This window comes from Furipterus horrens, unplaced genomic scaffold (assembly GCF_987537825.1).
Source record: "Furipterus horrens unplaced genomic scaffold, mFurHor1.1.pri manual_scaffold_6, whole genome shotgun sequence".
In the NCBI taxonomy this organism is placed as follows: domain Eukaryota; kingdom Metazoa; phylum Chordata; class Mammalia; order Chiroptera; family Furipteridae; genus Furipterus; species Furipterus horrens.
Genome location: NW_028327176.1, coordinates 190,961,528 through 190,989,152, shown reverse-complemented (window position 1 = coordinate 190,989,152; position 27,625 = coordinate 190,961,528). Strand labels below are relative to the sequence as shown.

The 27,625-nt window shown below is 46.8% G+C and overlaps 1 protein-coding gene across 8 annotated transcripts in view; it reads right to left on the bottom strand.

Moving 5' to 3' along the window:
- Positions 1-9,616: 9,616 nt before the first annotated feature.
- The window catches only part of QKI (QKI, KH domain containing RNA binding), a 125,738-nt gene continuing 107,729 nt past the window's right edge, over positions 9,617-27,625 (bottom strand). The window contains exons 5-8 of one of the 8 annotated variants that reach the window (XM_090280062.1): positions 18,328-18,415; positions 16,589-16,888; positions 13,801-13,875; positions 9,617-9,815 (exon numbers count right to left, since the gene is read on the bottom strand). In XM_090280062.1, the coding sequence (XP_090136188.1) occupies positions 9,799-9,815; positions 13,801-13,875; positions 16,589-16,888; positions 18,328-18,415 (480 nt within the window). In that variant the 3' untranslated portion in view covers positions 9,617-9,798. Of the gene's footprint in view, positions 9,816-10,390; positions 12,746-13,800; positions 14,652-15,154; positions 15,159-15,497; positions 15,887-16,588; positions 16,889-18,327; positions 18,416-27,625 lie in introns of those variants that run through there. The other 7 variants (XM_090280064.1, XM_090280060.1, XM_090280061.1 and 4 more) reach the window with 7 other exon arrangements.

Sequence of the window (27,625 nt, the reverse complement as noted above, 5' to 3'; positions counted from 1 at the left end):
AGCGATGGACTTTTGCAGGGGCCACAGCACTCTCCCCCCGTGGGGCTGCCTCACATGAGGTCTCGGCTGCGGGCGGAAAGGAAGCCCCTGGCCCAGGCACACGGGGTGGAGGGCCGGGGCTGAGCTGCCTGGGCCCGAGAGTCGCCCTTCTGATCAGGGGGATGAAGATGAAGGGGCCCTTCCCCCTAAGACTGAACCACCAAACATGACAGGCTTCCTCAAAGGTGTTTTTCTTAAATAGTAATGGAATGAGATAGGCGTCTGGGAAATGGGATTACTTTAGACACGACCACACGGAGCAGCAGAACTTTCTACTGAAATGGAGCCGTCTTTACGATAAACCGGCCCTTGGTAGTCTTCGTCCCAAGAATTGTCACTTTACTAGACGTGGGCAGACGTGGGGCACAGGACGCTGCTGTCCCACGGGCGGGAGGATCACCAGGTTTTTACATCACACCGATTTGTCTGCCCTGGTCCTGGATGGGCAGCTGTTTTGTCCAAGAGCCCATTCTTCTTAGCACGTGAATGAATACTTCTGGGTGAATAACAGGGCTTAGTAATTTGGGGAGTCCTTTCACTCATATTTGGAATTTTAATACATCAGCATAAATTCCAAATTGGATTTATCTGGTGAAACAATGTAACAGTTCAGTCTTGAAGCCTCTGTATTTTTAATTGCCCCTAATCACCAGTTTATTATATTCTGAAAGCAAAATGTTTATTATATTCTGAAAGCCACATGGGAAGACAGTCTGGAAACTTCTTAGAAAACTGAACATGCTGTTACCACGTCATCCGGTCATCGTACTGTCTGGTATTTACACAAAGAAATGGAAGACCTATGTCCACCCGAAACCTGCACACGAGTGTTTGTGGCAGCTTCATGCACAATGGCCCGAACATGGAAGCAGCCAAAGATGTCTGTCCGTGGGTGAGTGAGTCAGACACTGCGGCCCACCCGACAATGGAATGCGACTCAGTGCTGGGAAGGAACGAGGCAGCACTGCGTGAAAAGGGGGGGACTCACATTCAGAGCGCTAAGCAGAAGCAGGTCTGAATGAGCTGCATTCTGTAAGGTCCCGACCTAGGACACTCTGGAAAGGGCGCAGCTATGGAGAAAAGACCCGTGGCTGCCAGGAGCTGGGGGCGGGGAGTGGAGGGATTGGCAGGGCATTTTTAGGGCAGCGGAGCCCCTCTGTGTGATACCATAATGGCGGTTACTTGCCATTATTCCATTTAGTCCAAACGCAGAGAACGGACACCCCAAGGCGGGACTCGAACGTGAACCGTGGACTCCGGGCAATGACATGTCTGTGCAAGTTCATCAGCTGTAAAGACGCGTCCCTTTGGGGGGATGAGCTGATAATGCAGGAGGCTCCCCGTGTGGACGGGTGGTGGTGGTGGGGTACAGGAAAAAATCTCTGTACTGTCTGCTCCATTTTGCTCTGAATCTAAATCTGTCCTAAGACATAATCTATTAAAAATAAAGCAAGACAAAACAAAAATCCTTTACCAGAACCACCAGTGTAGTAAACAAAACAAAACAAAACACTATTTGTAACACTTCCTGTGATGAAAGGGCCATAGGAGAAAACTGATCAAGCTGCCTCAGTAAACATACTAACTTATCTCTGTAAACACACGTCCATGAATTAGCTTGGTGCGTTACACTGCAAATGTAGACCTGAAATCTTCATTTGAACAGCGGCCTGCACTTCATACTCCTTTGGACAGTGCGCAGAAGCCCCTAAGAAGCAGGCTCTTTGCATGTTGCTCTTGACACACCGAGCCCTTGGACACCTGGATGCTCTCTGGCAAATGGGGTCCTTATATGCTACTGTGGAAAGCAACTTCCATTGCTCCAAAAAATAAAAACGCACAGCAAACACGTTACACACTTGTTTTAATTTTGCAAACACTAACACTTGTTTTTACCTTATGGCCTTTCACGACGTCTTACCTCGACATGTCTCAGAGCTGAGTTGGAAGAGCATTCACTTATGGGTGACGGTAAGACAGCTGCAGATTTTAAAGAAGCTAAAAATTACTGGTGAAAGGAAAGATGTCTTCGGTTACAATTTCCTACCTTTGCGTCTATCTGGACTGTGTATCTGAGGGCCATCCGTGACGGGAACGACAGCCGTCTCCAACACAGGCCACTAAGGGGCATGTCTGGAAGGACGTGGATATTCAAAGTGCGTGTCCTCTCGGTTTCTGATTCTAAGGCATTAACCCATCTTCCTATCTGGCTTTACCGCACGTGGTAAGTGTGATGTTATTTCCATGTGCACAGAATAGCTCTATTGCATCGCATACTGATTGCAGAGCACCTGCTTTCCACCGCGCGTCCAGTCCGGTTAAGTTCCCAGGAAGCTGACTGAGGCGCTAACGCGAGGACCCTCTGGTCCAAGGCAGACATGCCGCCTGGCGGGCTACTTCCTGGCGTCTTTCCCTAACATCTGACTCTGAAAGCCGTTGGGCACAGTATGACACAGTTCTTTTCTAACATCCGGCCCACCCCACAGCTCCCTGCAGTGTTTGTGTTTCCGTTTCATCCCAGTTCTAGTTCCCACTCTTGTGAGACTCACGGGGAACGGAGTAGCAATTCAGCTGGAAAGGGAGAAGCAGGAGCCCATGCGGACAGCCGCTCCCTGCATGTCCTGCGCCCCGGGGCCGCTCTGCAGGGGAGCTCCCCTGGGCCGTCACCAAGTCCCCCACAGCCACCTGTCAGCTCGCACAGCACAGGGGTCTCCAGCATTCCTGCCTCTCATTTTCATCACTTCCGGCTCTAGTAGGGTGACCAAACAAATAAATGGAAGTTGATGTAAGCCACTCCATTTTCAGGCTCACGTTACTCGTATGAACGCCCTTCACTTGGCTGTGCTCACTGCTGTCGGGAAGCCGTACTTCTCTGAATTTAGGGGACAGAGGTGAGAATGGGCTCCCCTTTACTCCTCTCCCCACGCCCTGCCCATGGTTTATTGCGTATTTACTGAACGGAAATTTCTCCCTAGTAGTAATGTATGAATCATGACTAATAGTTTTGGTTTAGAAACGGTATTCATCTGATTTTTCAGGAGGAAAAACACTGAGCCCTGTGTTACACCAGACCCTCTGGAGTGCCACTTAGGTGTCTGAAGTTCAAGTTTCCACTCTGGACCAGGAGGGGCAAGCACAGGAGCCCACAGGAACCCGGGAGGTGAGGACAGTCAGCCAGGACAGGAGGAAGGACATCACCAGTCCAGGTGACACCACGGGGGCAGGACGGAGTGGCGGGCAGTGGCCACCTGGGCAGCACTTGGTTAAAAAAGGACAGCAGAATCCATGGTCCTGAGGGATATGATGGGAACATGGGCCTCCGCTCTCTGGATATTTTGATGTTAAACATACTAAGCGAAGGACTATTCCTTTGTACCTTGTGCTTTTAGAAGTGTGTGGAAAAGATACTCCCAAGCCAGACTAAGGTTCCAGGGAGCCATCCGAGAGGAGAAAAGAGAACCGAAGTCTGTGCAAGGGAACCGGGGCTGTGAGGGTGCACGGGGGCCTAACACTCAGATTTCAGCGTGAAATCTTAGCGAAGAGCTTTCAGAATACTGGCAACAGTTTAAAAAAAAAAAAACCAAGTCTCCTTTGTTCAAGAAACTGATGACACTAGTAGTTTTCACAGAACAGAGATCCAAGATTTGCTCGGATCCCTTCTTCCTTACATCCCTGAACTCCAGAGAAACTGTACCCCAGTCCCCCAGTTAGGAAGGCCAGCCGTTTGGGGACCCAGACCCAGTCATGAACACGGCGGGTCTGGTCACTGATGACCTCTTCAGCGCCGTGTCGGGGGACACATTATGATCGCCCTCCAGGGAAGTGATGTTAGCGCTCCAGAATGTCCGATTCGTACGCTCTCTCCTTAGCGAAAGCACCGGCAGAAATTAGAAACGGACAACGCGCGCGCTTTATTTACACGCGCGCTTTTGCGGGGGGGGGGGGGAGGCAGGCGGCGAGAAGAGGCACACACGCGTTTTCCAGTTGGTTTATTGCACTCGCTCGTGTACAGACTCGGTCCTCCACTCCCGTCGCTGGGGAGGCCTACTCAACTTTTCTGTCTGCAGTTTCCACAAGTACAGTTCTCTGTCTTATCCACACCGCGACAACACAAACCACGACAGATGTATTTGGTAATCAAACCTCAATAATAGCATTTAAAAAGAAGACATAAATTAATGCTTTATCCTGGGAGCTGAGCTTCTCTCCACCACGTGGTGTCTTTCGCTGAGAAAGGACAGCCAAACTGTGAGCAATGAGAATCAGCGTCGCTGTCTGCTGCACTGACCACCCTCAGCCATGCCTCCTCCTCCTCCTCCTCCTCCTGCCCTAGCGGTTAGTGCAGCACCGACACAGCAAGGAGGGCGAGGCGTAGGGGAACCAGTTTGATTCAACGTTGAGGACCAGGTATTCATAACAAAGCTATTCCCATTTAGATTTTATACTAAAGAAACCACAGATAAATTACCATGAGTGTCGTACATAAAATGAATTTTTTCTATTTTAAATAAAGGTATTAAGGAATTTGTGACTATGTTGAAAAAAATTACCTTTTGAACTACTTAAAAAGTCTGTAAATCCAAAGTGTTCCGAGTAACTTATGCTATTAAATAATAGATTATAATTTAGCAATACACTTCATTTTACTAAGAAATCACTTGCTATAAATACTGTAATTGTTAGCAAGGAATAAAGACAGCCATCCCGACAAGCAAACAAATGCCCCTGCCCAAAGGAACCTGGGGAAAGCTTAGCCTCTCACAGAACAAGTGCTAAGCTTCCCTTGTAAGGAAGATTCTTGATTTGGTAACGAGCGTTTTCACTGAAATCCATTATCTGCTTTCGGTGTGCTGGACATCGGCGAGCCTTCACGTGCACCGAGGACTCACCCAGAAAACTGTACCCCCTCCCTATTCCGCGTGCGCGCGCACACGCACACCCAGGCCTCACGGCAGGCGGCCGCTGCAGCCCCCCGCCCCCGCCCCCGTGAGTGACCCCACTGGCATACCTGCTGTCTTGCTGCATCTGCCCCCAGAAAAAAATGCTTACCTACCGGGTGCCTTCATTTCACCGCCTTCTTGACGTGAAGGGGCAACTGTTCTAGCCCACAGCAGAAACGGATCAGCTGACTCCAGCCTTCGTTCACTCTAAGAGTTCAGCAGTTCCGTGTTTAATGCTGCTACAGCCTCGATAAGAACGACACCCGTAGTGCCGTCTCCCCCTTTAAAGGAGCCTTGTAGTACGTGTCCAACATCACAGGGGACAGTGTGACACGGCTGGACACAACGTGTCCTTGAGTGAAGGTGAGATGAGCCTGCGTCCACGGGCAGTCAACGGCACAGAGGCCCGCGAGCTCCCGTGGCGCGGGGCCCTGACGGCCTGCATGTCAGCAGCGCGACAGCCACGCTCAGGGTCCCACAGAGAAGAGCTGAACAGCACAGCCACGAGGACTTCTACAGACAGGGGCACACTGAAGCCCCGGCTGCCTAGCAGTGACGTGCACCCCGCCGAGAACCCCACTCAGCGGCTTCAGTCCAAACGACCGTCCCCATCGTGAGGAAATCAGCTGTCATCACTATCCTATGGGTTATATATTATGGCAATAAATAAACATAAAACGAGAATATTTTGACAGTCTGATCAGTTAAAACCATATTGGTATAGTTATGTCTTCTGTAACATGTGACCCTTAAGCCCCCAAATTTAGGACTTTAAAATAAATAAAATGTAATTTATAAAAATAAGCCATTATTTATGAATGCAAAAATTCACCCTAAGGTTTTTTATTATCCAGATCTGATTCACAGAAAAGGAAGCTGACAGTACCTGTGAAGGAAAAATGCACTCCGAGGGCTAAACTAAAGAATTCCTCAGCAGAGGTCACTGTACCTCGGCCGCAGCCAAGGAAAGCAGGACAGTATTTAATACATTTTCAATGGACCTGCATGCAAAAATCAATGACATATCCTTTTCTGAATTGCTTATATGTCTTGTACTAGGGCCGCACTCTGGATGTAGGTTAGAAGCGGGGGCCGGAGAAAGGACGCCCGAGAACCGGCCTGAGGGCCGCCGCGGTGGCCCCCAGACGGACAGCGTGCCCTGCCCGGTCCTGCGCATCAGGGCCGCCCCGCCCTGACCTGTGCCGAGCGCTGCCAGCAGGAGCCACAGGCTACAGAACAGGTCAGCAGCTGGTGACGGAAACATGTCCCGTCACGGTGACCGAACACCAGCAGACCCTCGGCGTTACAATGGAAGCGGTAGCACTACCCAACTTACAGAAATCAGAAGCAAGGGCTCAACAAAGAATCAAACTGGTTTCCCGGGGCACGTCACCGCAATGGGTTTCTTTACTCTGAATGCCGTGAGCAGACAGGGATTATTTGGAAGGAGGAAACACAGGAGAGTGTGGCATTAGTAATGCTGAGGCTGCAAGGCAAGTGGTAAGGCCAGGAGGGGCCCCTCACACCGAAGCTACTTTGTTCCCGCCTCTACTGGCTCCCCCGCCCCCTCCGAGTCCCAGAATGAACAAAGCCACTGTGACAGCATGTGCATCACTGTCAGCTGACAAACGACACGGAAACAAGTCACGCTGTGTTATCTGTGGTCACGTTCCTCAGGGTTAGTCCGGTAACTCAAGACTTTACATTCTTTTGTCTCTGTTTGTTCATTTGAATTAAACACGTAAAGGTTAATAAACAGACACAGTCCAGAGTTAGTAGGTTGGTATTATAACATTTATTAAAATAATGCCATGGGTTAATAGAAACAGCAAAGAACCAAAGAATTAAAATGCAAGCTACGTAAAACCCCAACTAAAACCCGGAAGCATCTCATGTAGTCATTCGTTAGCTAACTAAAAAGCCCGAGGAAGACAAGACACCCAATATAATAAAGTACTGCAAAACAATTGGCAATTTTCAGTTATCAAAATTGTGGATTTTGCATTTTGTATCCTTTTCTCAATCAAGAAAAAAATTCTTTTTGAATGTTATATAACATACATATAAAACAAGATAGAAAAATACATTATAAACTTGTAACAATGGCTGTAAATACATTATCTTACATGTTTCTTCTCATAGGCAATAGGTTGGTTATGGTACATACATAGCATGAAACTACTAAGATAATAAAGAATAGACAAAAATACATGTCAGCTGTACGGTAACATACAAGCGACACTCCCATCTACCCACGCTAAAAAATTACATAATACTGTCAAAAAAAGTCTTAAAAACTACATATTTTAATAAGAAATAAATTCAATAAAGAATGATAATACTGAGAACCAAGGCATTCAGAGATTTCAAAAGTCATGCTTATTTTCAGTTGATCCAAAATTGTTTCAACTAAGTTTTCAAAAGTTTGTTCAGAGCCAACATTACTCATAAATGTCACACATCTATTTCATATATTTACTTTCTTCCCCATAAAAGACCTTTGATAAACATCTAAAATGTCCAGGTATAACACAGTTGAGATGAAACTGGATCAAATACTGGTATTGTTTTTAAACTATTATCACCTCAAGTGTTTGAGTGTCGCAAATTTATTCAATCAACCAAACAAAATAAAATTCAAAATGGCACAGCATATACTGTAAATGAACCACACAACGGTGTGTGTGACAGAGAGAAGAGCAGTGGCACAGGACACCCACGCTGGCTGCTACGGACAACGGATGGCTATTGCATAGTAAATGAACTGAGACGGTTTCCGAGGGAGACCAGATGACAGAGGAGGTCACCGCGAAGTTGCTTTCGGAGCTTACTGCTGACCTTTGACCGTGCAGGTGTGTATGCAAGAGGGGACGAGCTGATGAGCTGGGGACCCACTGCCCTTGACATTTGCCACATCTGGTACTGAGCAGCTGATGGTCACCAAGTGTTTCGATAGACGCAGGCTCCGTGCACAAGTCGGGTCAGCCACGAGTCGCTGGGCTGCAGCAGAAGCGGGAAGCCTCCACGCACACGCGGCTGAGCACTCACATGCACAACGGTGCTAGTTTTTCACATTCTTTTAAAGTAAAAAACAACAGGTGTGTGCATGGGGGCAGAGGGCACCTCAGGTTATCAAACCTGGCAAGGCGGACGGACTACCCGAGTGATCTGGTATGGCAGAAAGAGGTCTGATTATGTTTGGGTCATTTAAAGACACTGTTTTTCAGAATGAAAATCAAGGAGATTCATTTCTGTGAAAACATTTGCTGAGTATAATATTAATCTTCGAATAATAAGATAGAATTCAACATACACCCTTGTCTCTGAATAAAATAAAGCTCTAATTTTGTCTGTAAACTGATGTTCAAATCACACATAATTTTTCTCAGAATCCTTTGGGGTAACATTAAATATTGCAATAATCAAAAGCAATCAATTATGATTTTAAAAGAATGATGTTTTAAAACACGTCAGGCATTAGAAAAAATTATCAAATTTTTTCACAGTATCAGATTTGGCAAATTTGTATCAAGGTAAGATGGCAAAAATTATATAATTCAAACCATCAACTCATTTATCTCCCTCTTCTTTCACATACTGGGCGACTGAGTGACATGCATTAACTTGTATTCTGAGGGAGGAGCTGATCTTACAAGACACTTGACTAAATGACCATGAAGAAAATAAGGCACTTCCTTTTCTTTAGACTTATTCCAATACTTAAAAAATAAAAAAGAAAGACAAAAAGGCTCTTTTGGTCTTTTGTTTCTTGACACCCACCAGAAAAAATCATTTAATGAAATAAAGGGTTTCTTTGTTCTTTTTCTTTTTTTTTTATAACACTTGAAAGTATAAAATGCTACATTTCCAAAAATATATATATTTTTTCTGCACCAGCACCCTTGTATAGTAAAAGTATCTACTTTTTGTTCATTGTTTCAATGCACTACACGTTATCTACAATTTCATTACATGTGTACAGCAAAGAGGCAAGCATGGCTTTTACATCCTTAATGATTTTTCTATACAGGGAGGTTTGACAAAACTATTGGAACAGTTTGCCCAGTAATGTGACACATAATGCATGTACCTTGTTCTCGTGTACGTTAAGGAGCTGTAAAATAAAGGGTTAGTAACTTTAACTCGGAGAGCTCTCTTTGTAAAAATAATGTTGCAGTTCTGCTCTTTGCGTTCCCTTTCTCGCATGGCACACTTCTGACCCTTGAAATTTTGGCAGGCGGCACAGAAAAGGCTGCCGCTGCCGCCCTCTGAGGGCGCCGTAGTGACTGAACTGCACGTCCAATTTTGACTACTTTGTGAAACCCCCCACCAATGACATCCCTGACCGAAGGTTCATGCATGATGCATCGTCACACAGTGCATTCAGAGTGGGGCTCGCCACGAGAAGGCGGGCTCCGGGGAAGCCCTCACAGTAACCGCCTGTCACTGAGTAGTCGGGGGCCACCTGTCTCCCCCCCCCTGCAGTGAGGCCGTCTTACCGTTCGCTTGGGGCGGGGCGCTAGAAGATGAGCAGTGCTGTGGCGCGGGCGGGGCCTTATTGCTTTGCTACTATTCAGTGCAGGTTCTAGAACCACTTCCACCCAAACGGGAAAAACAACACAACACAAAACAAAAGCTGAGTTGGAGGACAACGATTTCTTTGTCTTTTGTTTGGTTAGATGGTAAGACGGACGGACAAGTGCCTCAGCTCGCTGCACTGACGACAGGCAAGCAAAGGCGATTACCAGTTAACTGATCAGCAGGCAGGCATGGTCAGGTCATCATTGGGTGAAGAGTTCAGAGGTCAGAAGGTCATAGGTTAGTTGCCGGTGGCGGCTGGGTGGTTAGAAACAAAAAACAAAACAAAAAAAAAAAAAAAAAAAAAGAAAAGAAAAGATAGAGAAGAGATTAGTTTCAGCTAGTGACGGCTTAATGACAACATGAAAAACTAATCACAACTAATAAAAAAAAAAAAAGCATGTGTAATTCTGACAAACTGATTGACACCATCTACAAAATACAATAAAAATCATGACAATTTCATATCATGATTTGAACAAATGAAGGAGAGCCCTCTCCCACAAAAAAAAAAAAAATAAAAGAATAAAAAATAAACTGGTTAACAGGAAAAAAATAGAAATGAAATATAACTAACATCTAACAGTTAGTAGCTCAATGGAGGAAACCGAAACAACGGTGCCCAGGTCCGGAGTACAGAACTCTGCAGCAGTCAGGGCAGTTACCAGGGCCTGACTGCTGCTAAGCATTAGTATTCTCTCGGATGCAAGCATTAAAGCAGCTATTAATGATGGGTGTGATTATTAATAACTGATGATTAACAGAAATGAATCTAAAGAAATTTAAATTTCTATGAACAATTTGGTTCAAGATAAACTCTGGGCCAAACAAGGTTTCTTTTGTTCAATAAATGTTTATTGCTTTTCAATTGTTCTATTTACAAACAACGTGGGATTTCTTGGCCTCATGAGACAGAGCGACGCTAACCTGCAGTCTTAGCAGTGCAGGCGACGTCATGGGAACCAGAAAACGGCCAGGCCTTGGGCGCTGGCCAGCACTTTCCAGTTGGAAATACTATTTTACACATATAGAACACTTATAAAATGCACTTGCATGTAAACACTGTAAAATCCTGCCATTTAAAATTCTATACTCAAAAGCTCTAAGTACATCAAAAAATAGAAGAAATTTCTAATTGATACCAATAAGGCATTTTAAAACTACAAACAGCTTTCTTTATTCAATTTCAAAGCTAATTCTCTGCAAATACAATAAAATCTGACATTTCATATACATTCCTGCTTTATATACTTTAAAAGAAGCCAACTGTAAATACTATTTTCTTTTGCAAAATAACAAACAGAACAAAAAAAAAACTTAAAAAATTACAGTAAAACATAAAGTAGTTCTCAAGTGGAAAAGTCATCGTCCCCAATGTCCTCGCGCTACCCCCTCCGTAACCAACGACCTCTGTCACGCTCTGCTTCACCAAACTTGGTCCACTTAACAGTAGTATGATTTTTAAGACTCATTCAACAGCTTAATTGTCTCTGCCCTACTCTGAGGTTTGCTAGAACTTTCTGTGCTGTGGCCACTGTGACTCCGGCAGAGGAGATGTGAACTGAAACGCGTCAGTGCAAAGGCAGACTCTGTGCCCCGTCGTCAGGCAACGCCCAGGAGGTCTGGTCACAGAGTTCAATGGTCTATGTGCTCGACTGGTTTACCCTCATGTAGCAAAAATGCTTTGTACAGTCTATCCTTTAGATTAGTTTAAAAATACTACAAAAATACTGTGTCTTTAGTGTGACCAAATCGTCCCTGAATTTCTTAAAAATAGTGGAATTTATTTAAGAGGAAAACGGCTATTCCATATTCAAAGAATAAATATTTCACATGATGTAGTCATATCATTTCATAGGTACTCCAGAAATACAGACTCTTAAAGCATTTTTGATTTTAACTCTAATTTTTGATTAAAATTGTATTAAGTTTCTTATACAAATTGTATAAATACTGACTTCTGTGACATCATTACTCAGAAGCATTCTCACGGTGTTTTGAACATGGAGTCCTCAGAAAAAGCACACTACCACTCCTGTACATACCAGTACACCTAGAAGACTTCCTCTGCCGAGTCCTGGCCTCCTACAGTACACACAGGTGTGTCAGCCGTGCAAAATAACTTAGGGTTCACTTCAACGAAAAAGTCAGTTGGTCTTTTATAGGCTTCAAAATGTTTTTGAAATATTAGAGGTGGATTTGTTTGTAGTAAAGAACTAGACACTTGTCAACCATGCCATACTCTAACTGCTCACAGAGAATTGCATGGTTACAGGTCCAAGGGCTAAGCTTCCTTGCATTAAATGAATGCTTGTATTAATCTTCCCCTCAAAAGATTAAAAAAGTAATAAAAAACCTCAAAATAGAGAAAACAGTAGTATCATAAAATAATTTAAGTGAAGGACTTGAGACATCTCCCTTAGACCCAAAGAGAGCACACAGTGACGGTGCAGCAGTATACAAAGTATTCTGTTACGTAGGGAAAAAAAGTAGCATTTCGGTTTGCTGACATTGCATTTTGAACAAAAACAGTGACAGGACTAATCAAAACACAGAACACATATTACTACAGAGGAGCCATGCATGGAATGTGTTCTTATTTTGAAATACAATAAAGTCTTCCTAATACTTTCCAATATCTCAAGGCCCTGGAGTATGGGGTGGGCCAATAACTATTGCGTTACAACAAAATTATGAAAACCCTAAAAGGGGAGCACAGGGAAGGGTTAATAACTGAAGAAAAATTACTTCCAAAAACTCCTATTTTAGACAATAACTATGGAAAGAAAGCTTCAAATTATTCGTGGAATTATCTGGATTCTTTAAATCCACACCACCTTTCCCCCTTTAAAAAAAGCCCTCCTTTCCCAGGAGACGTGTGCTGTGCACGTGTGTACGTGACACACTGACAAAGAGTGTCATCCTCACAGATGGTCAGTGAGCTAGGGGGCCTTTCTATTTTGTTCATTAAATCACTACTAGTACTGTATTAGTTCAAAACCTTCAAGGCTGTTTAATGATAATTATGATAAATAAATATCGCCAATATCTTTGGAAAGGTGCTTTATTCTGATGTGGGCAATAGTCATGTCCAGTAGTTATCACCAGCATCCAAGAGAACCACGCAGAGCCTACACAGGCCTTTCACCAGTTCCTAGGAGATGCAGTACTGAGGTTTCGTTCCGTCCCTTTTCCAAACGGGCATTAGATGTTAGGTCAAGGGTCAAGTAAATCAGTAGGTAATAAATGTGCCATAAAAAAAAAAAAAAAAAAAAATAGAAAAAAGAAAGAAGAAAGCTTATAAAAAATTATCTTCTACCTGGTTTTGAATTCCTATCTGGTCATTTCAAACTTAGAAAGAGAATTCAATGTCAATAAACCGAAAATATCACTCCTCAATAAACATAAATAATTTATAAAAGGGTCCAAGGGAATATACAGGACACAGATCACAAATGTTGAAAAGGAGAAAAATGAAGACTTATTTCCAGTCACAGGTTAGTCAAAAAAGATATTCAAACAGCTGGATTCATGTCACCACAGAACTTCAAAAAATAGTTTACCTTTAGATAATATACTTTAGCAGCAAATGATAAAAATCAAAGGATCCATTTTGGAAGAAAAATGTAAGAATAAAAGGGAATTGATTTTCTGACTTATAGAAAGATCCAACTGCATCAAAGTCCTCTTCACAGTCCTTACTTCGCTGATTTCAGCTAAGTACTTGACATGCATAACCTCATGTGTGTACAGTGGCTCAAATATCTTATTAAAAGAGAAAATGGGAAACTAAATCTTCAGTTTTCTCCAAAAGAACACAGGAGGCATATACTCCGTTACTTCTCTCATTAAAGCACCATCTGCTCAGTTCATTTTGCAAAACCAACCCAAAATTTCAGAACAATTAAAAGATAACTTTTAGCAAAAATTATTACTGAAAAATAAGGCGACAACAAAATTTAATAGCTCCCCAAATGGACTAATTTATGTTTTAGTAGGAATAAATCATAGTGCATACTAATAGGATTTAATAAGTTAAAATATGAAGGGAGAAAAACAAAAACCAAGAAGCCACCCCCAAAACCCAACCCTTAAGTCTGTCAATTATTATAAATTAATTGAGGGAGGGAAAGTAATGCTGTGCAGGTATACAGTTATGTACGTCTCAGGCAGGTGTGGTGTTGCAAAGTGTACAGACACCCAAGGCATTGCTCAGAAACAAGAACCGCAGAACTAAACTAACCTCGGTCTGCGGTCACAATCCTTTGGTAAGGATGGACGCGCATATCGTGCCTTCGAACCTTAGTAGCCACCGCACCTAGTTAAATTGCAATCACCAAGACAAAGTTAGAAAACATTCACAAGGGGGAGAAAACACAAACATTAACAGCAGGTTTATCAAAATGGACTTTAAATGTTCATTGACTACAAAAGTTTCGTTTTAAGAAACATGTTAAGGCACAGTAGTTTTAAAATTAACGGTAGTAAGTTGCGTATATATGCGTCTATCGATATTGCATTCATTTCAAACATCTTGGCCTTAACCTAGTTTACCCATTAATTTACAGTCCCAAGGTACAGTATTTCATGAACTCGTTAGATCAAAATAGACGCTTTACTAGTCACGTATTCACTGACGTGCCTTTCTTGCAGCAGGACCACGTGAAATCATGCCGTGTTTAATACTGACAATTACTTGCTAACCTTAAGACCACTTCCAGAGTTTATCACTTCAAAAGGTTTATGAGCAATTCTTAAAGCCTACAGATCGTGGTTTTAAACTCTGAGTCAATCAGTATGAACCGCAATGAATTAGGTGATTAGTAAAGCAAACAGTATAGTACACTTAGCAGTCAGGATACTACTGGACACTCCTTTATAAATTACAGTTACTGGTAAGAGTATACGCTAAACCAAATTAATAACACCCTTTTACTTTTGTGCAAAAAGTGCAAGTAAGTCGCTGACTGCTAGGCTAAGCTTCCCTCCCGCCCCCGGAGGCTGCTGAGACTAAGCGTTTGTTAAATTCAGATCTGATGAGGGTTCAGTTAAGACCGTTCTTGAATTCTTAGCCTTTCGTTGGGAAAGCCATACCTAAAGATAAAAGGAAGGGAATTAAAAATTAGTCACTGATGAAGATTTGATGCTATTACCAATCTCCTCACTACCACCAACACACATGTCTGCATCTGTTTTGAAGGGCACTGCTTATTTTAAAATAATACGATGTGAGACCTGATATATAGCATGCATGTTATCTGTGTGCAAACTATTAACTTATCAATTTGAAATAATTTTCTCAATTCTCCAAGTGGTCAATCAAGAGCACCTTTTACTGCTTAGGTGGCAAAGCAAGAAATAAAATTGATCCATAATGGATCTTTGTCACTTAGTACTCATTATTATTCATCTCATGAATGCCAATTAGATATCTGTATATTTTGCTTTTAACTGTCAGCCTAATAATTACTATAAATAAAAACTTCCCACCACAGCCAAGAACACATGGCTTTGCGTCGGGACACAAACCCTGCAGCTCCCCTTGCCGTCTCTAAGCAGTAAAGTGGTCTGTCACCCCGTCTACACTGCAGATAAACGAGTCTCAGACCAGTCCAACGCCACGAGGCCAGACCGGGAGCTCTGGCTCGGTGCCTCGGGGGCTCGGAGCCGCCTGGACGCGCCCGCCCTGGGGGAGCCGCAGCCCCACTGCTCCAGCAGACGCTGTGCGTGCAGCAGGGAGGAGCTCTGCGGGGAGGAGCAGGCAGGGGCCGCAGGACAGAGCGTTAACAGAAGAGAAACGGAAACAGGTTATATGTTACATGTTATTTTAAAAACGCTTCAAGAAATGTGCAACAGAAACAAGAATCTCATCAACAGTTCTAGGGTGTTATTCTGACCTGGAATACTTTATACAACGATTTAGAGATAACCAGAAACACGTACAATAAAATGTCTTTACTCATGAAACAAGAGGCACCTGAGTGCATGCGCACACACAGATAACATACAGAGCATTGTGGTTTGCTTTAATTGACAATGAATTTTCAAGTTTAACTTGTTGTCCGGGTTCATTAAAGGCTTTCAAATTTTGAGACCAGTGTTAATGCTGGAAGGAAGCAGGCCCTGAAAGGTCCGAGTCCCGACAGCGAGCAGCGGGCGGGCCCCCAGCCGGCCCGGCGGGGGCACGGGCTCAGCTCTCCGGCAAGACAGGCCGCGGCCCGGCCGCCCGCACCGCCTGCTCCCGCTACAGCGGCGGCTGCTGCGCGCTATCCTTCCTCCAGCAAGTCAATGGGCTGAAATATCAGGCATGACTGGCATTTCAATCCACTCTATAAAAAAAAGGCAGCGGTAATGTCTTTTTCAAGCGCACCAGCTTTCGTCCCTGCAAAAACGAGCATTTACAGTAGGGCCTGACGTTTTGCCTCCGGAGTGACTACCTCAGTGACTTGGTCTGACTCATCAGGGCCATGAAATAAGGAGCTTCTCTTATGTTTCTATTAACCAGGACTTCGAAAAGAAAAACTGAAAAAACTGGAAGAATGCAGCGACTGACAAGGGCCCTTTCATATTTTAAGTGATCACAAATATTAGAAAGCACCGCAATTACAGCAGTTTAAAAAATCTCAAAATATTTTCACGCAGAAAATTAAAATCTAGCTGACAATTAAATAAATCTCTGAGAGGAACAGGATCTTACTCTGTGGCAAAACTGAAGGAGGGCAGAGGCCAGGGTGCGGGACCTGAAACTCAGAAGGACCTCAGTCATGTCAAAGGTGACCAGTATTTCCTGTTTGCAAGGTCCAGCTGTACCCATCCAAAGTGAATCTGAGCTACCAAAGCAAATCTGAACAGAGCTTAGACGCAATTGCTTAAAAGGGGAACCCTCAGGAGGGGCTGAAATAAAACAGAGTTTAGTCTTCAGTCTTCCCTCATGGAAACGTGTCTTGCCTCCCTGAAACTGAGGTAAGGATTTCAAAGTCCGGGGCAGAAGCTACAAGTACAGCGCGACCCATGCCGAGAAGACAACTTACCTAACACGCCACTAGGTTCAATGGGGTACTCCAGAATGGACGTCGCCGGGGCCAGTGTGTACGGGTACTCATAGGGGGTGTAGATTAACCCCGCTTCGGGCCCGGGAGGAACTATTGCCGCCGTGGGGTGAGGAGTGCCGTTTGGCATGACCGCGGTCTGTATCTGTCTGATCAAAGGCATTATGGTGGGGCCCGCCGGCGTCGGGGTGCGCAGGGCAGCTGGGGGCAGGACAGGCGCGGGCCCGGTGATAATCCGCGGCGCAGCCTGGGCTGTCGCTGCAAGAGAAAAGGCAAGGGCTGCTACAGTAAGCAAAGAGATTCAGAAGGAAGTACAGGGACGGCAGTGCCAAACACAGGGGACGAGAGGGAAGTAGGAAAAGGAAGGAAGAAGCAGGAGGGAAGAAAAATAAAAGGAAACCATTAGTACATGCGCTGATCACACGCCGCCGCCAAAGCACACCAACCAAACGCAGCGGCTTCCCCTTCCCAACGCGATTAAGAGGACGCAAACACTAAAAAGCCGCTGTAAAAAACCGAGACCATTAATAGGTTATGTTTAGTTCCTGTGTCTATGTTTTTAAGATCTCATGAGGCTGAAGGTGCATGCAGAAGTACAAGAAAAGCACTTGCATTAAAAGATATTTAAAAAAATATTCTGCAACTGGACTCCACAGAAAGAGTTTTGGTATATTTCTAATGGAGTATATTCAGTTTCATATGAAAGAGAGTAACTTTTATTATATTAAGTAAGCCAACTAATTACTATTTATATATAAATTCTCTGCACATGTAGGAATTAATTTCTCATAGAGAAACAATACAGGGGGCACAAAAGCAGGTTTGTAGTTGTTCATATGGAAAACCACACACTAATTAATAAACAGTAATACCACACTTAATAAAGTCAAGACACTGTGGCACACTCTCACAACTGCACACCCGCTTTTGCCCGCCCTGGACAATGAACATCGCGTTCATGATACGCTCATCCTCATGAGTAAACTGCAGCCAGCCATTTGGACGCTAACCACTTTTAAACCCAACAGGTTGTCTACATTTTGGAAAATTGCCTAGAACTTCAAAATTCAATTTCTCAAAAAAAAAAAAAAAAATAGTAATTTAACTTTAGATTTTCTCAAAATATAAATTTCACATTATTTCACTGTAAATATTAAAAAAGCACCCCCCTAATAACGTGTGGAAGCACACACAGATACACACACAGGACAAGCGGAGTGAGAGCCGTCCCCACCCGCTGCCCTCTGTGAACTTGCACGTACAATCGTCAGAGAAAAACTCGGGAGGGGAAGCAGCAGGCCAGTCAGAAGGACCGAACTCAGCAGAAAGACCACTGCATTCAGGTGAGTTCCCAACGAGCTCTAAAAGCTCTGATGTTTTTTGTCCTTTTCATGAATGTGACAAAATAAGCTCGAAGCTTTCAATCTGAAGCCCTAGATCTGAAGTCAACAGAATAGGAAATTTCATTAAACTCTTGAATTTAGAAGTTGAAATTTCATCCAAACAGGAAAAGTTTATAAACCTGAAGCTTAAAAAGCATGCCGAATCAAGTGAACACAAGAGGAGCATCCACAATTCGTTAAGACCCTTGGTCCCACGTCAAGTGACAACTGCTTCACCTCTTCGTTTGGTCTAACTGGTCACGTTTGGGCCGCCAAGAGGCGGGGTCCGTGGACAAACAGCTGAGCCGGCTGTTGGCCTGGCCTCAGCCTCGCTCTTACGTGATTTGATGTTGGCGTCTCTGTAGGTGCCGTTCAGGATCGCCAGCTCCATCAGCTGCATCTTCTTCAGGCTGTCTTCCCCCTCTGCCTGGACCGGAAAACACGAGAGCAGTGAGCACAGGGACACGCGAGCCTCCCGCCACGCCCGCGGGTCCCAGCCAGGAAGGGGGTCCTGGGGACCAGGGCTCTGACCCGACCCCCCGCGGCCCACGCTCTCACTGACAGTGTGCTGAGACACAGCACCCTCCACTGCCACTTGGGGCACTTCTAGCTGGAATCTTTTAATGTAAGCTACACCGACTCATTACAGCGCTCCTACGAGGCGTTACTTTTCAATGGGAGGAATGAAAATGTCAGGTACGAGGAAATGCACTACGTTCTCGTTAGTATCCCTCATTTTGAAGATTCCAAAGTACAAATGTATTCATCAAAAGACAAAAAAGGGATTTTAAACATGTAAGATTCGATTGTGATAGATAAGAATATTCTGTTCAATTTTAAAAAAAGAAAAATTTAATAAAGTCATAAGAATTTCTAAAATGTGTATACAGATTCTGCCAACATCCCCCTCTCCTTTAAATGAGAAAGTGCTATCAATTCTAAAGCTAATCTGCCTTCAGGGCCACCATGAAACAGGCGACAGCACACAGCAGTGCTATTAACAAGGACGCTGTGACATCAGGCACAAACCAGGACTGCCTCTGATGACTAAAATGTGCGGCCACCCGGGTCACCTTGGGCTCCCTCCAGCTTTGCAGTTACTAAGGCCGCCCTCGTCCTAGACATCAGTGGGGAGCCATCAGAACCGCTACGAAACCGGTCACGATGTCTATTCACCAACGTACACACAACGGCCAGATGAACTGTTCAAGCTGCAACTTCTATTTTTTTTAACTTTTTTATTGTTTTTCTATCACAGTCGTCCCATCCCCCCCCACTGCTGTCCCCTGCCCCGCCACCCCCCTCCCCCAGTCAGTCCCCATGCGACTTTCATCTCAATACCACGTATCTATCTAAAAGTATAAACCATTTAAGCTACCTATGATCTGGCCCCAAACTACGTTCAAGTTAAACTCACTAATCTCCTATTTTCCTACTTATGTCTTGTTTTAAACCAAAGCAAGTCCCCCCGTTACTCCCTCCCTTCTGTGCACACCCTGCACCCACCGTCTCGAGTGCTGCTCCGCCCCCCACCAGCCGCTTTCCAAATCCTCCTCAACCCTGCAGACTTCGAACCCACAGGACCCCTCTCAAGGGGCCACCCCTCGGTGGCCCTGCTCCTGCCCTGACTCACAGGGCGCCGCACGTCACTGTCACCACCGCCAGCCCCTGAGAGGAGACTACTTACTTGTTGTTGCCCATCACCCTATTCACCCCCCGCAAGTTATTTGTAGGAACTTCTCTCTCAAATGACTGGTGTGCGAAATCTTTCATCTCATTCCCCGTCTCAAATGTGGAAAGCTACAGGACGAAGGCCCACCCACTGAGGTCCACGCCCCGTGGTGGGGGAAGGAAAGGAACAGTGTGCTGCTCACAGGTCTGTGCGTCATCTAATGCCCAGACTTGATACGTAAAAAGGTAACTGACCATACACTGTTCGGGTATAATCCTGGTCCTTCCTGGTTAAGGAAGGAGCCGCACTGAGCAGGACAGGCCTCCTTGTTCTGTCACAGCTGGGAACGATACAGAATCGCGGACCTGGCACGACGGCACAGAACGGGGATATAATTTGTAGTGGTTAAGACACAACGACATTAAAGACAAGGACGAGGGAAAACATCATCAGACAATGTTTAATGTGCTGCTGCCACCTTTTCAGAAACCTACTTGGCAGCAGGAAACCGAGAAGATACTTGCAGGCTTTTGAAATTACTATTCCCTGATTCCTATGAATTTGTACAGATGGAAGAAAAAAAACAAAAAACCAACGACAACATAATTTCTTTGAAAGACCAGCAATTAATTGTTAAATATAAAAATAAGCAAACACTATTACTGGATGGGAAGAATTAATTGAAAATCCGTTACAATAAAACTCCTTAAACTTGGTCATTGAAAACTAATAATACTAAAAATTAAAACTAATCATGTTCTTTCAAACGTAAATCTCTCTACATAATAGAGTACCAGACGAAGTACATAAATTATACTTTATGTAAGTCAGAAGAAGAGCAACAGCTATACTAATCACCTTCCACAGTGACAAAGCAGCTCACGTTTAAAAACGTCAGGAAATGAAGAGGAAGCCGTCGTGGGGAGCCAGGGAGGGCCCTGGACGGGGGCTTCCTCGGCTGCCTCTGCCGGACAACCTGTTACTGCCGGTGCTGGAAGCAGCGGCGAACGGGGAAAGGCCAAGGCCAAAGCCAAGGCCGATGGAAGACGCGCGGGTGCACACCCGGGGATGCGCGTGCATGTGTGCGCCTTTCGCGAGGTGCAGGGAGCTGAGGAGCAGGTGCAGCAGAGACCCCCGAGAGGGGACCAGAAGTCAGAGCAGCGAGCCCGGCTGTCCCTGGGCAGGGTCCGCGGGACGTGCCTTAGCGGCGTCTCCAGAGGCTGCTGAGCTCACAGACTGGGGGACTACAGCATGTGCACTGCGCCGGGCCCCGGGGCAGAGGCCCCACGAACACGTCCCAGCAGAGCATGGCCTTCGCTGGCAGAGCTCGGACCTGAGCCTGGGGTCCCGGTCCAGAAGGAGCTCCACTCCGGACGCTCGCCACTCACCGCGCTGTGTGTCCCCAGAGCCGGCACAGCCCGCTGCGGGCTTCCTTCCCCACAGGACGGCTGTGCCGTCTCAGCCTCTGTCCTGTGTGGGGGGACAGACCGCACAAACCTGCCTGAACACTGTGGGGGGCAGGCCACCTCTTTTTCAAACGTGCCGTCGGACAAGAAAGCCGTCTGGTTCCTGAAGTCACCAGCACGCAGTGTCTTCTACAGCCAGGCCTCAGACCAGCCCACTGGGCCTCCTCTTCTCTCAAAGACAGAAGGTGGTCGAACGTGCCGCCCGGAAGCCACAGACCTCAAGTCGGCCGTCTCAGGAGGAATTCTGCACAGCAGGCTCAGAGCCAAGCCCCCCGGAGAGGGCAGGGCGCGCTGACTTTCCTGTCTGTGACGAAGGAAGCGGCCCCGCAGCAACCAGACCTCAGGGCGAGCGGTGCTGCGTCACGACGCGCACAAGCGGTCCCCGGGCCTCATTTCTCGGTGCTCACGCATACCCACGTGCTGGGAACTCTGAGGCCTGAAGCGCAGGGCCCCATTGGCGTCGGGGAAGGCGCACGCAGATGCAGGCCGCCCCCCACTCAGGGCGCGTCCCCACTCCTCGTCCCGCCCCCCACCCCCAGGCCACTGCGGGTGTCCGCCGCCTCGGGGCACCGCCGCCTGTTCTGAAGCTGCTAGAACAGAATACAGGGCCCAGACCGCTCTGCGTCCGGCCTCTTCCCCTCGGCATGCCCGTGGGCCTCTCCCACGTTGGGGCGCGTATCAGTAGTGAGTCTGTTTGAACAGCGGAGCGACCTTTTGTTTACCCATTCTTCTGCTACGGACATTGGACAGTCTCTGAGTTTTGAATATTGTGAATGAAGCCACTATGAAAATTTTTGTACAGACTTTTTTAATGAACATGTTCTCATTTCTTTTGAATAAATACCTGAGTGGAATTTTGTTGGGTGATAGGGAAGATGAATATTTTTCTCATATGTTGCAGGGAAAACATTATGTGAAGATTATTAAAATATGCTATGAATAACACCCTCACTGGAAACACCTAACAAGCCCTTGCTGACACCCACGAAGGCCACGGCCCCCGACTGCTCCCCCTTACGAGACCCGGGGGTTAGAGCCCCAGCACCGGCCTTGCCCTCACACAGACAGACACACGGTGTCATCCCCGAGGCACAGACGGGCTGGGCAGCTCGCCCGGACTGCAAGGCCGCGCTGCAAGCGGGGCTTCCGAGCCAGAGCACCTGCCCCCACGTGCTCGTTCTGTCCTCTCCAACACTCTCGTGCCTGGAAGGGGAAGCACCTTGGGAAGTCATCAAAGACCACACACAGGAAAGGAAGAAAATGTTTATCTGGTCCTTTCAAATCTATGAAGTACACACTGAAGAATGACCCACTACAACAATGAAAACCTTGACAACAGAACTGAAACAAATGTAGGAGTATTTCCAAATCACCGACAATGTGGCAACTAACGACATGTCCCTTGAACCGCCGTCTGTAAGAAGAGCCCCAGCTCGCCAGCTGAGCATCCACGGCGCTGATGCATCTACCAGCGGCCCTCGTTAGATTCCTGTCCGCTGAGCTCTCCGGCGGCCCTGTGCTCGCCGGCCCCCAGGTCAGACGGGACTCCGAGCCCCCGGGGCCCGCTCTCCTCACAGCTGGCTCCCCGCCCCGGCCAGGGCACCCCCGTTTCCTAACCACGCCCACACCTTAGGCATCGTTCCCCTGAATCTGCGCTGCTCCTTCCGGGGAATCAATCATATCCAGCCATCTGTTAGCTCGTCCTTCCTAGTTTTTTCCTGTTCTTTCAGGACATTTTTCATGACTCGTGTCCATAAATTAACCAATTCTCACACTTCTTTACAGCCCCTAACGCCCTGCAAAAGCGAACTTGCTCAATGCATTAAAAAACCGAGTATTTCTGTAACTCTGAAATGAATATAAAAGGTTTTACAAACCTCGAAAAATTCCATGACTAACCCGCCCGGAGAAACAAAGCCTGAACGAGGCGCTAGTGGAGCGAAGAGGAGGGAGAGGGACCAGAATTCATTTTTAATCCCAACCTCTGCCTGCATCTGCCTCGCCCGCTTCCGTAAAGGCTGACAAAGAACCCGACTGCCGTGAACTTGGCGGGTTTTAGGCACGAGGGTGACAGAACAGGACCTGCCTTCAAAAGCTCATCTGCTCCTTTGTGAACGGACTACTGGGGGGGAAAACACAGAACACACTCGTCCCGAGCTCTGGTCCGGCCCAGGAGACGGAAGGGGCCTCGATGTGGGAAGAGGGTGAGAAGTAAGGTCACGTGGCAGGACACGACCAGGGAGAGGTCCGTAGTGAGGGGACGGGAGACCCCCGAGGGTGACCGCTCGTGGGAAGCTGAAGGCTGAGTGGCGTGGAGCCAACACTGAGCCGAGGGGCCCCTGGACCACGTGAGGGAAGACGCTGTGCAGACGAGCTGGGGTCTCCTGAGCCCAGCGCACCCCCTCAGGCTGGAAGCGCGAGCCTCCCAACATTCTCAGAGCATTTTCCTCCAAGACGACTGTCTTACTGAGCTCCACAGTGACCGGCTACACGCTCCAGACGCCGGGTCATGCCGGGGCGCGGCTTCCTCTCTGCCAGCTCCAAGGGCGAGTCCCCCCCCCCCACCCCCCCGGGACCCAGCAAGGGTATGAGAGCGGACGGATGCGCCCGCGGGCTGCGCGGAGGAGGGGGCTCCCTCCTGAGACAGCATGCTCAGTGCCACCCTGCGCCCGGGGCTCCGCGCTGTCCCCCCTCACCCGTCGGAGCTACGGGGGCCCAGCATGAGCCGCGGGTCCCGCCGCCAGGCGACTCGGTCGCCCCTCTGCCCCGAGCTCTCCGAGAGTCTAAGATGAAGCGACAGTGCTGACCTCCTTCACTGCCCGGCCATCAAGGCAAGAGCTGCTCCCTGCAGCTTCTCAGTCGTGTCACCCCTGTCCCGTGCCCCCTTGAACAGCCCCCGACACCCGGACAGCCGGTTCCGCTGTTAGTGCTCTGCTGAGACACAGGGAGGCCCACTTCACGCCCCTGGGACGTCCTGCGGCTCTTCACTTATTCGCAGTTTTCTCCTGAGACGGCAGCAGTCCAGCCCCTCCTCCAACTCCAGTTCTCCGTTTCCACACGTCTGCAGTCACGCCCTCTGCTGAAGTCCTGAACCCTTCGGCCACCCAGGAGCGCTGGAGTCAAATTCTTGTCGATCCTGCCATCATCGGAGTTCAGTGTCCATGACCTACACGTTCCTGACGACACCTAAGATGGTGAACTCTTTGCAAAAAGTATTCAATTTACTTTGCCCAGATCCACCACAGAATTCACTCCTTATGGCAGCAGTAACCTCATGAACTTTGTATCTTTAATAATAAGATGTGAGAATCAAATTTAACCCTTAATCCATGGGCTGCTGAGTGGACGTTGTGTTCGGAGGCACGGAACCCACGCTCAGCTCCAAGCGTCTCCAACAAGGCCCTTGGGTGGCCCGGTGTGCTGTCAGTGAGCAGCGGCACTGTTCCGAGAGGCAGCTTTTTGCTGAACAAGTCTCACCGGCGGGCTTTAACCCTCTGAGCGCCATACGTAATTCGAAATTTGGATCGACATGAGAAAAAGTTATAGCAATATATAGCCTGAGTTACAAAAAAAAGAGAACAGAACATAAAATACGAATTATTCCATTGTTATTTACATTGACAGCCATCGAAAAGTCTCTGGGAGCGACGCTGGCACTTTGGGGAAGATTTGTCAACGTTGCTCACAGCGACTTTAGCACTCCAAGGGTTGAATGTTCAGTAAACCATGTTGCCATCAAGGCTTTACTGTTCCATTCACAGAGCACAGGGAGGATAGATTCAGTCTAATTCTTTTGGAATGGTAGATGAGCACTGGCTGCATTAGCCCCCAACAGGAGAGTCAGCCTGTCCTTCGAAGCTTTGAGGCCAGACACTGACTTCTCCTCTCCAGCAATGAATGTCCTAGAGGGCGTCCTCTTCCCATATAAGGCCGTTGTGCCTGCACTGAAATCTGCCATTTAGCATAGCCGCCTTCGTTAATTTATCTTGGCTGGACCTTCTGGATAACTTGCGGCTGCTTCCACACCAGATTGCTGTGTTGTGAAGATGCCTTCTTTCCTTAAAGCTCATGACCCAACCTCTGCTAGCTTCCAACTTTCCTTTTGCAGCCTCCTCCCCTCTCAGCCTTCACGGAATTGAAGGGGGTTAGGGCCTCGCTCTGGACTAGGCCTTGGCCTAAGGGAACGTTGTGGCTGCTTTGATCTCCTACCCAGACCACTGACACTTTCATCAACAGTAATAAGGCTGTTTCACTTTCTTATCATTTGTGTGTTCATCTGTAAAACACTTTTAGTTTCCTTCGAGAACTTTCCCTTGGCATTCACAACCTCACAAACTGGCTTAAGAGGTCCAGCTTCCAGCCTATCTTGTCTTTCAACATGGCTTCCTCACTGAGCTTAATCATTTCTAGCTTTCAATTTTAAGTGGGAGACGTACAACCCTTCCTTTCACTTGAACACTTAAGAGGCTACTGCAAGGTCGTTCACGGGCCAGGTTTCAATACTGTTGTATCGCAGGGTGTAGAGGAGCTGGAGGAACGGAAGACATAGGGAAGGGCTGGTTGGAAAGAGAACACATTAAAACATGGATCGATTAAGTTTGCTGTCTCATCTGAGTGCAGGTCATGGTGCCCCCAAACAACTGCAATAGTAATACAAAAGATCACTGATCACAGACCACCATAACAAATATAAACAATGAACAAACGTGGAATGTTGTGAGGACTGCTGAAATGTGACAGAGACACAGAGTGAGCAAATGCTGTTGGGAAATGGCACCAAGCCTTGCTGGACACAGGGTCGTCATAAAACTTCAATCTGTAAATAGCGCAGCATCTGCAAAGCACAGGAAAGCTTAGCACGATAAAACAGGAGATGCCTGTATTAAAAAGATGTATGAAAACTGCTATGTTTCGGCAGAGAGCCAAAGACAATTTAACGTCCTTACTTTATCTGGGCAATATAGCCTGCTCATCTTTTACAAAGCAAGCCCTTAGCTTTAATTAAATGCAAAGATGACTGTGTTGCTTCATTGAAAAATTTGTGGGTCAAAATGTCAGAGGCACAGTTGGGGGCAAAATCTCAGCATATCTTTTTTATTTCCCATCTCACTACCTAACACTATCTCACTTTATCATAATGCAGATAGTGCCCGACGGACAGTGGGTCAACTCAGGACTCTGACTTCACAGTGGTGCCAGAAGGACACGGATTCAGTGAAAACCATCCTTCAGATGGTGGACGTGGACCTTTTCCTGGGCCAGCAGTATGAGCACGCTGCTCTCACGACGCTGCAGAGTGGCAGGGAGCCACAGCTCCCAGTCAGCCACAAGGTCAGGGTGAACGACCTGTAAGCTGTAGCGACTGCTTCATCAGCGTCTTTGGGATACTGTGTGTTTTTCAGCCCATCATGTGCGCCACATGCCCCTGTGTCTCCTGTTTTTGATAAGAAGGGGAAGGCAATTACTCACAACAAATCCCAAGACAGCCGTCCCACTGCAGGCTGACGTGAGGATCCTGAGCGCCTTGAAGGTTGGCTGGGCTAAGCTACGATGTTCGGGAAGTTAGATGGTTAAGCGCATATTCAACTTAAGATATCAGCTAATGATGGGTTTATCAGGACATACTTATAAGTCAGGGACCACTGGTACCTGGATTAGCAGCAACAAGCTACCACAGATAAAGAGAAGGCAGAAAGAAAGCAAGGGACACTTTAACCATAAAGGCTTAAAAGACTCTCTCTCACACACACGTTATATAAACTACAAGGCCTGTCCATAAAGTACCCAGCCTTGTACGATGTAGAAGACATTTATTGAAGAAGATACAAGTAACATGGTGCATAGGACAATGACGCCCCAGTCCCCTTCATAGTTATGACCTTGAGGAAATCTGGTTCACTGGTAGCAGTTTGAGTCAACTCATTAACAGCTGCGCACGATGCTCCTTTTGCTCCGGTAGCAGAAGCCGTGGAACGAATTTTGCCACCACACGTTTCATGGTTTCATGCCAAGGCCCTGCATCAAAACCTCGGACACAGTGGTGTTTGGAGTCCCCAGATCAGCTTCTGGGTCTCGCGCTGTCAGTCGCCGATCTTCGTTGACCGCAGCCCGTACACACACGCTCCACACTCTCAGGTGTCTGCCTGTTGCCGGCCTTCCAGGACATGGGTCACCTCCAACAGACTCTCAGCCATCTTTGAAGCGTTTGTGCCACTTTTATTTGCGCTGCAGTCATTGCATCGTCCCTGAAAGCCTTCTGAACCATCTGAATAGTTTCCGTGGAGGAATGTTCAAGCTTAATGCAAAATTGGATGCAGATTCACTGCTCTACTTAGTCAATTTGAATGCGACAGCCACACAGCACACATGCTCACTCAGTGGCATCTACCACACGTTCACTAGTACAGTGAGGTTGTCATTGTTCATGCATACGCATTCCAGTCCCCTCTCCTTGGCTGCCAGGTTACATCAATGTCGCAAAAACCGTCCTTGTTATATT